The sequence below is a fragment of the Chinchilla lanigera genome, unplaced genomic scaffold, assembly GCF_000276665.1.
Source record: "Chinchilla lanigera isolate Chin_1 unplaced genomic scaffold, ChiLan1.0 scaffold00034, whole genome shotgun sequence".
NCBI classification, from domain to species: domain Eukaryota; kingdom Metazoa; phylum Chordata; class Mammalia; order Rodentia; family Chinchillidae; genus Chinchilla; species Chinchilla lanigera.
Window position 1 is genome coordinate 12,229,153 of NW_004955435.1, and position 12,215 is coordinate 12,241,367.

The window sequence follows — 12,215 nt, forward strand, 5'->3', positions numbered from 1 at the left end:
TCAGGCTGGCCTTGAGCTCACTTTGTAGCCCAGGCTGGCCTTGAACTCGCAACAATCCTCCTGTCTCAGCCTCCCGAGTGCTGGGGTTACAGGCGTGCACCACCACGCCTGGCAATGTAATTCTTAAAAATTTAAACGATCACAGCTCATGGATAAGCATCCTAGTCACTTTACTGTTGGTAGGACGGAGTACCTTTGTGTTCCCACAACTTGGGGGGAGATTTCTTTTGGCTCGCGGTTTTCAGAGGATTTAGCCCATGGTTGGCTACAAGGCAGAATGGCGTGGGGAGAGGGCCCAGCCGAGGACAGCTGCTCAGTCCGTGGCACCCAGCATCAGAGAAGGGAGGAACAAGGGTCAAATATACACCTTCCAAGGCCGGGTGTGGTGGCGCGTGCCTATAACCCCAGCACCGTGTGGCAGGAGGATCACCAAGAGTACAAGGCCAGCCTGAACGACAGAGCAAGACCCTGTCTCAAAAAAAAGAGAAAGAGTTTCACGCTGGTCTTACGTCTGGGTTAGAAGCCTGCCTGTTGTACTTTCTCGTGTGATTAAGCAAGTTACTCAGCTCCTTTAAACCTCAGTGTCTTCATTTTTGAAACACTCACAGTATTGTTGTGGTATAATTGGTGTCATATCTGCTGTTGTAGAATAATTTTTAAAGAATTACATATTTTAATTTTTAATACGTTTTTGGGGTTTCTTCATGGCACATAGATTCTTATCTTGGTAAACTTACCTACCTAGGAAATGACTGCTTCCTCTTCTTTTCTCACCGTGAGAATACAGTTTGGCCTAGAATTTAGCTTCATATTTTCAGCATTTTTTAATTTATCAAGTGAAAACAAAATGAAAACCCAGTATGTAGATATTTTTTTTGTTATTGTAAATAGAAAGTAGAGTTTATTTAATGATCTTGTTCAAGTGTGTAATATTTGGTTATATAAAATGACTCGCCTTTTCTTTTGTTAGTTGTGGAGAATATTTATAAGAATCGTGAACCTGTCAGACAAATGAAAGCTCTTTATTTTATTTCTCCAACATCAAAAGTGAGTATTACAGGGTAAACATGATCAAAATATGTTGTATGCATGAATATGCCAAAACAAGACCCACTGTTGTGTATAACTAACTCATGCTGAGACAGACAGAGGTAGTTTGAATCTTTAAAAAGTGAGTGTTTGAGCTGGGGTAAAACTCACTGGTAAAGGGCATGTTTAGCATGTGCTAGCCTCTGAGCTCAGCGCCCCCTCAAGCAGATTTTTCATTTTTTTTCACCACTGCTGTGATGTGATAATAGAAAATTCAATATTATAAAATACCTTTTATTAGAAAAATACTGCCATAAACTGTTTTGTTTAGGAAAGATTTTTCTGGTAGAAAATTGTTTTACATACACTTTTCCAAAGAGAATGTATAAATGAAAGACTTCCTTTCTCTCCCATATATGAAAGCAAAGTTTAGTTGTATAAAATGATAGTTTAAGAGCTGGATGTGGTGGTGCACACCTGTAATCCCAGCACTCAGGAGGCTGAGGCAGGAGGATCCTTGCGAGTTTGAGACCAACGTGGGCTACAAAGTGAGCTCAAGGCCAGCCTGAACTGCATAGTGAGATCCTATCTCGAAAAGACAAGAAAAAAATAAAAACACAAAAAATAAAATGATAGTTTATTTTCATAATTTGTTATTCACATAATTCCTACTGAACCATAATTTTTGCAGAGATGGAATGTAGATAACTTGGTGTGGTAGTACATGCTTGGAATCCCAGCTCTTTAGGAAGCTGACGTAGAAGCATCACAAGTTTAAGGCCAGCCTGGGAAATTTAGCAGGACCTTACTTCAAATAAAAGTTTTTAAAGGGGCTACTGATGTAGCTCAGTGGTAGAGTCCTGTCCTACCATGCTTGAAGCCCTGCATTAATCTCCAGTACCACCGGGGAAAAAAAGGAGTTAAAAGAAATAGCCTTGATCCTTTATCTTAGCGATTTCGTTAGTGTACATGTATGTATATATATGTGCATGTGGATATATATATGTGTGTGTGTGTTTTCATGTCAAAGGAATGTCTTCAGTTTATAATGTGTTACAGTTTATAATCTGTTACTTAGCACATCCCATTTGAGACCCAAATAAAGCATCAGATTCCTTTAGTCTGTATAAATATCTGAGAGTGCATTTTCTAATCCCTTCTCTTGGTCATTCTTATCGAGAGTGTTAATCTGGCAATCTCAGTTTAATTTTACCTCTGATTCTAGCAACAGTAGGGAAAAACCCAAATATTCACTATGTAGTCTGTACATATTAGCTGCTGTAGCCAAGACTGGGTTTTCATGGCATTTTATACCTTATCCATGATATAATTCCATAAGGGAAAATTCCTGATTGGAAAAAATACAAGGGAAAAGCACCATTCTTCACCTAGCAAATTGGCATAAGGATTTTATATAGATAATATATATTTATGCACATATATATCATATTTTAGCTATTCTAGCTATCAGTGGGTAATGGAGCAGAAAGTGCCATATGCTACCATATCTAAAAGCTGGACAAAATCATGTATTCAGTAAAGGAGCAAATGGGGTTGGGGATTTAGCTCAGCGGCACAGTGCCTGCCTGGCAAGCACAAGGTCATGAGTTCAATTCCTGGTACCGGAAAAAAAACAAAAACAAACAAACAAAAAAATGAGATGCCCCGTAAAGGAGCAAAGGCTTCAAAGAAAATGGTGCTGAGTGTGACCCCCTTATGAAGACAACCCAGTCGGCTGTCTCTTCCTGTCCTGAATCAGTTGCCTGCTGGTCCTATGTGCGGGTGAGGCTTCGGGGTCCCTAGGAGCACTGTGAAGAAACAGGGTGTGAGATTTGTATCCTCCCGGGTTAGGAGAGCACCTGGAGAACATCATCAGAGTTCCCAGACAGGGATCATATAGCAACAGATGCAGGAAACATTTGCTAAAAGAAATCTGTGAACTCCAGAGGAGGGATCAATTGATGTCTCAAAAAGGCCCTAGTGTTTTGTTTGCATTGGTAGCTTTGCCCTCGAAGAGAAACCTGTCACGGAGCTGCCTGTTGCAGATACAGCGTCTGAGCCTAAGCTTCAAGTGAGTTGGCAAAGAAAGCATCCGCACAGTTCCGTAGGTCCCACTGTCAGAGGAAGGTCGGCAAAGTGAAGAAAACACGGAGCTAGCAAAACAGAACTGCTTAAAGAGAATGCCAGCCTGGACAGAAAAATAGTACGCATAAGGAGAGTCTAGTGAGGCACCAGAAGCAGTTTTTAAAGCACGTGGTGTGATTGCTTAATTAATTGAAGGAGAGGCTAATTACCATTTACATTTGAATTAGTGTCCCAGAAAATCAAAATGGAGTATCTCTCAAAGTAAAAAGAAAAAAAATGAAAATCATCAAAATCTTGGAGAGAAAGATAAGAGGCTTGTAAGATAGAGCCCTGTGATCTCACAGAAATATAGTTCAAAGATTTCCAGAAGGAGAGAAAGGACCACATGGAGGAGAGCTAATAATTAAAGTCATTGTTCTTTATTTCTGCATCCAGGTGGTTCTTTCTTTTCAAAACTGCCAGGCTGAAGCATGTGCTACCCCTGTATTACCTGCTTTTCGTCCCTGAAGTCATCCAGCAAGCTTTGGGTCTTTCATTCTAATCCCTGGACAGTTTTAGCTCCTACTTTGTGGTCATTCTCTTTAATAGTTCCCCAGTCAAAAATCCTGGTGGTTTATTATTCATGTAGATGATACTTTCGATATCTTGGCACTGTTAAACATGGTTTATAAATTAAGCTTCTAGCCAGTAAGGTTTTATTTTATCATTGACATAAAATTATTTTAATTATTTCAAAAGCTAGCATATTTCAACTAGTATTTTTTAAAAGTATATTAACATTTAACCTTTTTTAAGTCTATAGATTGTTTCTTGAGAGATTTTGCAAGTAAATCAGAGAACAAATATAAAGCTGCATATATATACTTCACTGACTGTAAGTTTCTTTTTAAAAGTTACTATTTCAAGTTTAAAGTTTAAAATCATATTATCTATAAATTATCTATTTTTATTCTAATATTATCTGAGGATTAGTGGTTTTGTATTTATCATTTGTTAATTAGAAAGAGTTAGGTTAGAAAGAATCTTAAAATGTAAGGTTATATATATCTTAATTTACGTTATGGTGGTAGAAATGAAAGGAAACCTGTCCCAACTAGTTTCAAAAGACAGTAGCTTTTTCTAATACATGGGGTGGGCAAATGGTAGAGAGGGCTAACCCTTAAATTCCATGTTAGATGCAGGAATTATTATGATTATTACTATTACTATTTTTTTGTTTTGTTTTGTTTTTTTCCGGTACTGGGAATCGAATTCACGACCTTGCGCTTGCCAGGCAGGCGCTGTGCCGCTGAGCTAAATCCCCAGCCCCTAGGAATTATTATTATTAATCAAATTAATAGGAATTATTATTAATTTTAATCAAAGGAATTATTTTTAATCAAAGTTTCAATTGAGCATTCGATTAAAATTAAAATTAGAGCCTTTTGGAAGGCACTAAAGAAAACAGCCATCCATTTGGCAAATATTAAAGGAGAAAATCAGTTTCCATTTCCGACTTCTCCCACCTCCCCTGCCTCTGACTTGGGGACCCTGGGGCTGTCACATAGAAATATCATTCACACCAGATAAGCCTAACATTGAAGGAAAAAAATTGGAGGATCATCAAAAAATTTACAGGAGCCAGATGTGTGGATCATGCCTGTAATCTCAGTGCTTAAGAGGCTGAGGCAGGAGGATCACAGCAAGTCCAGTGCCAACCTGAGGTACATAGTTGAGTTCAAGGCCAGCCTGTACTACATAGCAAGACCCTGTCTTAAAAAACAAAAAAGGCCAGGTGTGTTGGCACATGCCTGTAATCCCAGCACTTGGGAGGCCAAGGTAGGAGGATCACTCTGAATTCAAGGCCAGCCTGGGCTACATGGTGAATTCAAGGCCAGTCTGAACTACAAATCAAGAAATGAGACCCTGTCTCAAAAAAAAAAAAAGTAGGAGGAGCCAGTGGAAGGAGATCAGGCTGTACAACCTCAAAATATGCTATCTTGCCGTAAGACTTATTTTGAGAGCCAGGCATGGTGGCGCATGCCTGTAATCCCAGTACTCTGGAGGCTGAGGCAGGAGGATCGTTGTGAGTTTGAGACCAGCTTGGGCTACAAAGTTAGCTCAAGGCCAGCCTAAACTGCATGGAAAGACCCTGTTTCAAAAAGACAATAAATAAATACATACTTACATAAGAAAATCTATCATATTTCTCTTAACATGCAGTGTGTTCAAACAAAAGCTAACTTAAAGAAGCAGAGATGTCCAGAGACATAACTCTGTTTAGGTTATAATGCATTATATAACTGTATTTCAACATAATATACTATGTATCTAAGTCTTGGTCTCTGATACTAAACTCCTCACTCCAAGTAGTATATTATTTTCCCTGCTTATTTATCTTATGCCTAATAATAGTCTGCACTTTTTTATGACTAAAAAAGTCATACCATACGTATTTGGCATTTAAGAACATTGTACAGCACTTTGTGTTTGTGGAATTGATAGATGTAATGAATGTGAAATCTCTTCTCATTTAAGGAATCTTGAGACTAAGGAACATCATGTCAAATGACATTAGGAGCCAGTCGTTGAATTCGTGTCAGCCTTAACAGTTAATAGCTGGTACTCCAGGATGCAGCTAATGGAACTAGAAACACTTATGTGAAGGAGGAGAAAACCCAGGCTCTAAGTTCTACATCCTACCAGTTTAGAGTCAGAATTTTTTAATATTAGAAAAGGTTCCATTATTCAGGGAATAGTGAGCAGTTGGTATGATATGGTAGATTACTTAACGAAAGACCTGGAAAAGTAGTATAGAGTTTTAAGAAATTGTGAAAGTGCTCCAGTTTATTAAATCATGAGTTTGGATATGATTTCCTTTCTAACAATTTCAGTTTGTTAAGTTAGCAGATCTCTGAGGAAAATATACTTGAGGTTATGGTGGATGTAAATGGGGAAAATGAAATTTCCTTTACAGCTCTTTTGATTTGAATCTATCAGTTCATAACCCAAAGTACAATATATATTTATCTCTGGCCTCTTAGTAAATTAACTTTATGAAAGCCAGTAATTATATATTAAAAGTATTCTTGCATATTGGGAGATTTACATAATTACATACTTCTTTTTTCCCTTACCAGTTTGTCCTGATAGTCTCTTCAACAAAATTAAGACATCTTGCTCCAAGTCAGTAAGAAGATGTAAAGAAATAAATATTTCTTTCATTCCACATGAATCTCAGGTACTATTTTACTTTTAATTTTAGTTCATAATGGATTTTCAAATTTGGTTTTATGCACTTGTTAGTAAGGCATATCCTAGATTGTTTTATATGTATTTGGTAGATTTTGTATGTTACCACAAATAAACATTCTCCACGATAAGAGAGAAACATGAGCAAAATATTGGAATATAACTTTAATAATGAGCTGAAATTTCCTATCTGCCACTAAGTCCTGTATATGTCAAATTAGAGTACTACTAGATTATGAAATCAAGAGATTTTTGTGCATAATTTTTGTTAGATGGTGTTAAAAATAGTTTTATATAGCTTTTGTAACCATTTATGATGTTAAAACATGTTCTTTAATAACCTTTTAATATATAAATTATTTTAATCTATAAGTTGAAAGATTTTCATGTTTTGTCTTTGAAACCGTTGATGATAATAGCAGTAATCACTATGATTATAATAAATTGTGTGTTAGATACTTTCTTGGGTGATTTACATGAATGTGGCCCTTTATTCAACCCTTACTAGAGTCCTATAAATAGTTTCTCTGTGTCTGTTTCTTTTTTATTTTTTTATTTTTTTTTTGGTACCGGGAATCAAACTCACGACCTTGTGCTTGCCAGGCAGGTATTGTGCTGCTGAGCTCTATCCCTGGCCCTGTCTCTGTTTTAAATATTGGAAATCAAAGGTGTTAAGTAACTTATCCCAAATCGCACAACTAGTGAACTGTCCAGATGTGTTGTGCTTTATACTCTGTGTTTGGATTCTAGTATTTTTTAGAATTGAAATAGTTCAGCATTGTTTGGAACTTTGAGGCTAATATTTTGGGGATGGAAAGATCCCATGTAAGGGATTTCTCTTTTATGTTTTTAGAAAAAAAAACTAATCCATCCAAAATTGTAAAATTTGAGATAACTTTAAAAGTTATCTCAAATGAAGCTATTTCCCAAAAGTTTCCTTTAGATTTATTCTTTTACTATGTTATATAAATATAATATGTATAAAGATGGACTTTCTAACATTGTGTGGGATAAAAAGCAATAATATGATTAATGTTACATTTTTGAAGCATCTTGCTTTGCAGCAAGTCAGTACAGTTTTAGTTCCAGAATTCAATGAAAAGCCAGGGATATGGCTCAGTGGCACAGTGTCTGCCTCTCAAGCGCAAGGTCCTGAGTTTGATTCCCGGTACAAAAACAAAACAAAACAAAACAAAACAGAATTCAATGAAATTATGTAATTGCTGTAATTGGGAGCATTTGTGTAGATAGCTGACTAATTTGATGAGTGACTTCTCTTTGAGAACTGTATGTAGAGAAATCTCTGAAAATTTTCACTTACCCATCTCTGAAACATTGTAACCATTTAAGGTCCTACTTGTTTGCTTTTTCCCTAAGTTTTTTTCTCTTTATTTCCTTGATAAACATCCTAAGAAAGTTTACTTTACAAATTAACTGTTTTGGAGAAATTACAATGAGAATATGTTGGATTTTTGTTTGCAAGTGAACACAGAAATGAAATACTATTTTGAACTTTCAGCAGAAGGCTACATGACCATTTATCAAGATCATATCCAGTGGACATTGCTATATTCAAAGTAGTCTACTGTGGAATGATGCCCTACCCTCGTTTAAATACTATAAAAGAGAAACAGTGTGTTTACACATCTTGAAAAACAGTATTAATGAGGATTAGATTCAACTGCATACAACAGAAAAATACAAATTTTCAGTTACAAATTTTCTTTTTGGTGCTAGCAATCCAACGCAGGACTTCGCACTTGCCAGGCAGGCTGTGTGCCACTGAGCTTCATCCCCAGCTCCTTTTTTGTCTTTTTGAGACAGGGTTTTACTAAGCATTTCAGGCTGACTTGAACTCACTCTGTAGACCAGGCTGGCCTTGAGCTCACCCAATCCTGGCTCAGCCTCCTGAGTGCTAGGATTACAGGCCTGTGCCACCAGGCCCAGCAGTTACAAAATTTAAAGAAAAAAATTTATTTCTTGCTAATGTAAAACAAGTCAGGAAATAGGCTTTGTAACTCTTAATACGTGTGTTCCAAAATTGTCAGGAGCCTAGTCTTCTAGGCAAGGCCCGTCTGAGCCAAGATGACTGTAGAATTATTATACTTTTTCAATTGAAGTAGCAAGATGAAAGAGTGAAAGAATGAAGAATTTTAATTTATATTTTATTAGCTAAAATTAGTCCCATAACTACACCTAACTGCATGGGAAACTGGGAAATGTATTCTTCTAGCTGTGCATAATATGTCTGTTCATCCAATGAATTGGAGTACAGTTACTGAAAAATAATGCGCTTATATTTTTGTTGAGGCATCACACAGTCTGCCGCAAAAAGAAATTAATTCTTACTAGGAGATGGGAAAACGTTAAAGAATGGATAGAATTTCCTAAGGTAGTAATGAAGAAGGCAAGAACATGCCAGGAAGTAAGAATTGAAATGCAAAGACACAGAAGCAGAAGAGTATAGCAGAGCAGCAAGAATGTGAGTCACAAGGAGTGAGTGACAGATAAGGGCTCAGTAGACAGGTTGGCAGTGTATGTAGCAGGCTTCAGATCCAGCCAAGAATAATGGCAAGAAAAAAGAGCTGGTATAAAAAAAACCATGGAGCTGGTCCTAAAGTCTTAAAAGAAAATTAAGAGTTCTAGCAATCAAGAATCACTGGGGAGGGGCCAGGGATATGGCACAGCGCCTGCCTGGCAAGTGCGAGGTCCTGAGTTCGATTTCTGGTACCCCCCCCCCCAAAAAAAATCACTAGGGAGATATTGATAGTCGGCGATGCTAGTGTTTCAAAGAAGCAAAATTGGACACTTAACATATTTAGATGTTAAATGGAAAGGAAGAAGACTGACTCATTCCTTGTGATTTCATAAGTCAAAAGATTAAAGAAAGATCTCTCCCCCCTTTGAAAGGGTCTTTGAGAGGGTTTAAGGTAAGTAATGTTACCACGTGTACGTTAAGGCAAATAGATGGAAAGCATTCCCAAATATTAAGGAGAGTACTGAAAGGAATCTAGGTAGAGATAGAGTGAAGCTAGCTATAGCTTAGCATGAGGAGGAGAGGGAATGTGTGTAGGGGGAGTGTCTGTATTTAAGGAGCTAATTGTGGGTCATAAAGATGGAGAAATATGGTAGCAGTCTACATGCACCACTTTTAACGGTGGTGATATAAAGTGGAGAGGATGAGGAGAGGGAAGGAAAGGGAAGAAATGCAGTATAGAATGCATGGAAATACTAGATGACTTAGATTAGTTTAAACTTCTAAGACCGCCCCCCCCCCCAATCTTAATGTATTTGTAACAAGTGTTTGTATTTCCTGTTCATGTTATCTGTTGTGATTTGGCTGGGATTTTGTTATACATTTGTCTCCATTCTGGGGCTGAAGCCAAAGGAGTAGTCTGGGACAGAGCAGAGGGAAAAGAAAATGTTGGAACCACACAATGGTGTTGTGGTGGTGGTAGTGGTGGGTTTTGTTTTGTTTTGTTTGCAGTATGGGGGTTGTCTTGGTTACTTTTCTCATAGCTGAAACAAAATGCCTGACACTGAAAATCAGGAGTAGGAAAGATTTGTTTGCCTCAGAGTTTAATCGAGCTTTCAGTCCATAGTTGGCTGGCTCCAAGGCAGAGAGTGGCATGGAAAAGGGGCATCACAGAGGAGAGTTTGTAGCAGGCAGATGGCAGAAGGCAGCAAGCAGCAAGTAACAAGCAATAAGCAACAGCCCTCTCTCTGTCTCTTGTATTTTATCAAGGCTCCCCACCCTTAGGTGGATAGCACTCACACCCTTAACCTAGCATCACACTGTGAAATCAATCCCAGTGTCACATCCCTGACCCCAGCATTACACACCCTGGATTTAGCCACCTCTGAAATCCTCCTACCTATGACTGCCTGAGGCTTTGGGATGATATCTAGATATAAGCCATAACAGGGGTACTGGGAATCAAACCCAGGGCCTTTATATGCTAAGCAAGTATTCTAGTACTGAACTATACCCCCGGCCCTACACAGTATTTCTTGAATCCTCGTGTATAAGTAGCACATGTCTCTTCTATACATATTCCTGTGACCTACTGATATGGGTGGGAAGTAAAGTCCCATAGGGAAAAGCCTTGTAAGGAGGAGCAGTAAATATATTAGAACAAATAGTATTATTTACAGCAGTGGAATAGTATACTGTGAGAGAGGTATAGGGTACTTCTTGGTAATTAATACAGCAACCTTGCCTTTGAGCAGCACAGAGATAAGTGAATTTGCCACAGCTAATTCTCAGCCTGTGTTCAGACTGCTGCTGCTGTTGATGATAGGTTATGTTCAAAGAAATGAATGAGTTTGTGTGAAAGGAAATGCAAAGAAGTTTATTCATAATTCATTACTTAAACTATGATATTTATTACTGCCGTACTCTTATACCCAGTATGTTATTCTAGGATGAGAGGGATTACTACTACTTTTAAAACCCAAAACTTAGTTTAATAGGGAACTCTCAGCACCAGTCAGTGAGCTGCTGCTTTTGTATCCTTCAGCTAACAGAGTAACAAAAGCCGCTAGCCCAGTTCTTTGCATGTAAGTGAATTCTTTTGTTAGTTGACTGAATGAACAAAGATGTGTTGGTAGCCTTCATTGTATTTATGGTTAAGACTTGTGTCTGAGATAATGATGTATCATTTTGAGAAATATATCTTTAAGGACATGAAGTGTCTAGGCTAAAGAATTGAAAATATGTATCAACTGTGATCAATTTCTAGGTTATCCTTTGATGCTCTAAGCCAGTTTGGCTTTGTTGTATTTATGCCAAGTGTTAGATTTTTATTTTAGTTTGACTACCTCAGATTCCTTCATCTGTTGCACAGGTAAGTGAAAAGCAAACAGTGCAATCTGTATATGACACAAGAATTGAAGGAGAGAGGTAGACTAAACAGGAAAGGAGAGTGAGAAAAGGAATAAAGGTGAAGTCAAGATGGCAGAGAAAGCGATTTGGTTAAGGTAAAAACATAGTTATTTCAGGAAATAGCATGGTTAGTGCAAGTACTTTTCCTTTAATGTCTCAAATCATAGCTGCATATTATTAGGTATATTTTTTAAATTAGTTCTCTAGATTGACAGTGACTTTTTTTGGCCTAACTTAGGTATATACTCTTAATGTACCAGATGCATTCTATTACTGCTATAGTCCAGTCCCTGGGAATACCAGTGGAAAAGATGCCATCATGGAAGCAATGGCTGAGCAGATAGTTACAGTATGTGCTACTCTGGATGAAAATCCTGGAGTAAGATATAAAAGGTAAGACACAACAGTGCGTCTAGTATACAGGCAGTGATACCTCTGTGCTTTTTTGTGTTGACTTGTAAAATACACTTTCCTCCTACAATTGTGTTGCTCTCTGTATAGGAGATTTAAAATTAAGGCTTAAATTTCAGATTAACTAAATGCTTCTGTTGCTAAATTACCGAGCTTAAATGTGATAGCATTCAGATAGTTTGGGTTTTTTTTAATCAGTTTAAGGAATGCTTAGAGGAAGTGTCTCTGTTGTGTAGAGAATACAGTCTTGGACTTTCTATCTTGTCTTACATTTCCACCAATTTTAAATTATCTGGATACTTCTTAGAGAGTCTAAGTATCTGGGGCCATTCTTTTTCCTTTTCTTTTTTTTTTTGAGACAGAGTCTTGTTAGGCTGGCCTTGAACTCACCGTGTAGCCCAGGCTGGCCCGAAACTCTTGGCAGTCTTCTTGCCTCTCCCTCCCCAAGTGCTGGGACTACGGGTATGTACCACCCTGCCCAGCAATTCAGCGGCCATTCTTACTCAATTTAGCATTTTTTTTACACTTGATCTTAGTCAGAAGACCAAGAAGCAGTAGGATTTTTTTTTTTAAA

General features: G+C 37.7%; 1 protein-coding gene across 2 annotated transcripts in view; it reads left to right on the forward strand.

The window, feature by feature from the left end:
• The window catches only part of Stxbp3 (syntaxin binding protein 3), a 55,105-nt gene that overhangs the window by 13,488 nt on the left and 29,402 nt on the right, over positions 1–12,215 (forward strand). For both annotated transcript variants that reach the window (XM_005388834.2, XM_013516538.1), the window contains 4 exons: positions 971–1,047; positions 3,910–3,988; positions 6,234–6,334; positions 11,469–11,623. In XM_005388834.2, coding sequence (XP_005388891.1) covers positions 971–1,047; positions 3,910–3,988; positions 6,234–6,334; positions 11,469–11,623 — 412 coding nt within the window. The remainder of the gene's footprint in view (positions 1–970; positions 1,048–3,909; positions 3,989–6,233; positions 6,335–11,468; positions 11,624–12,215) is intronic.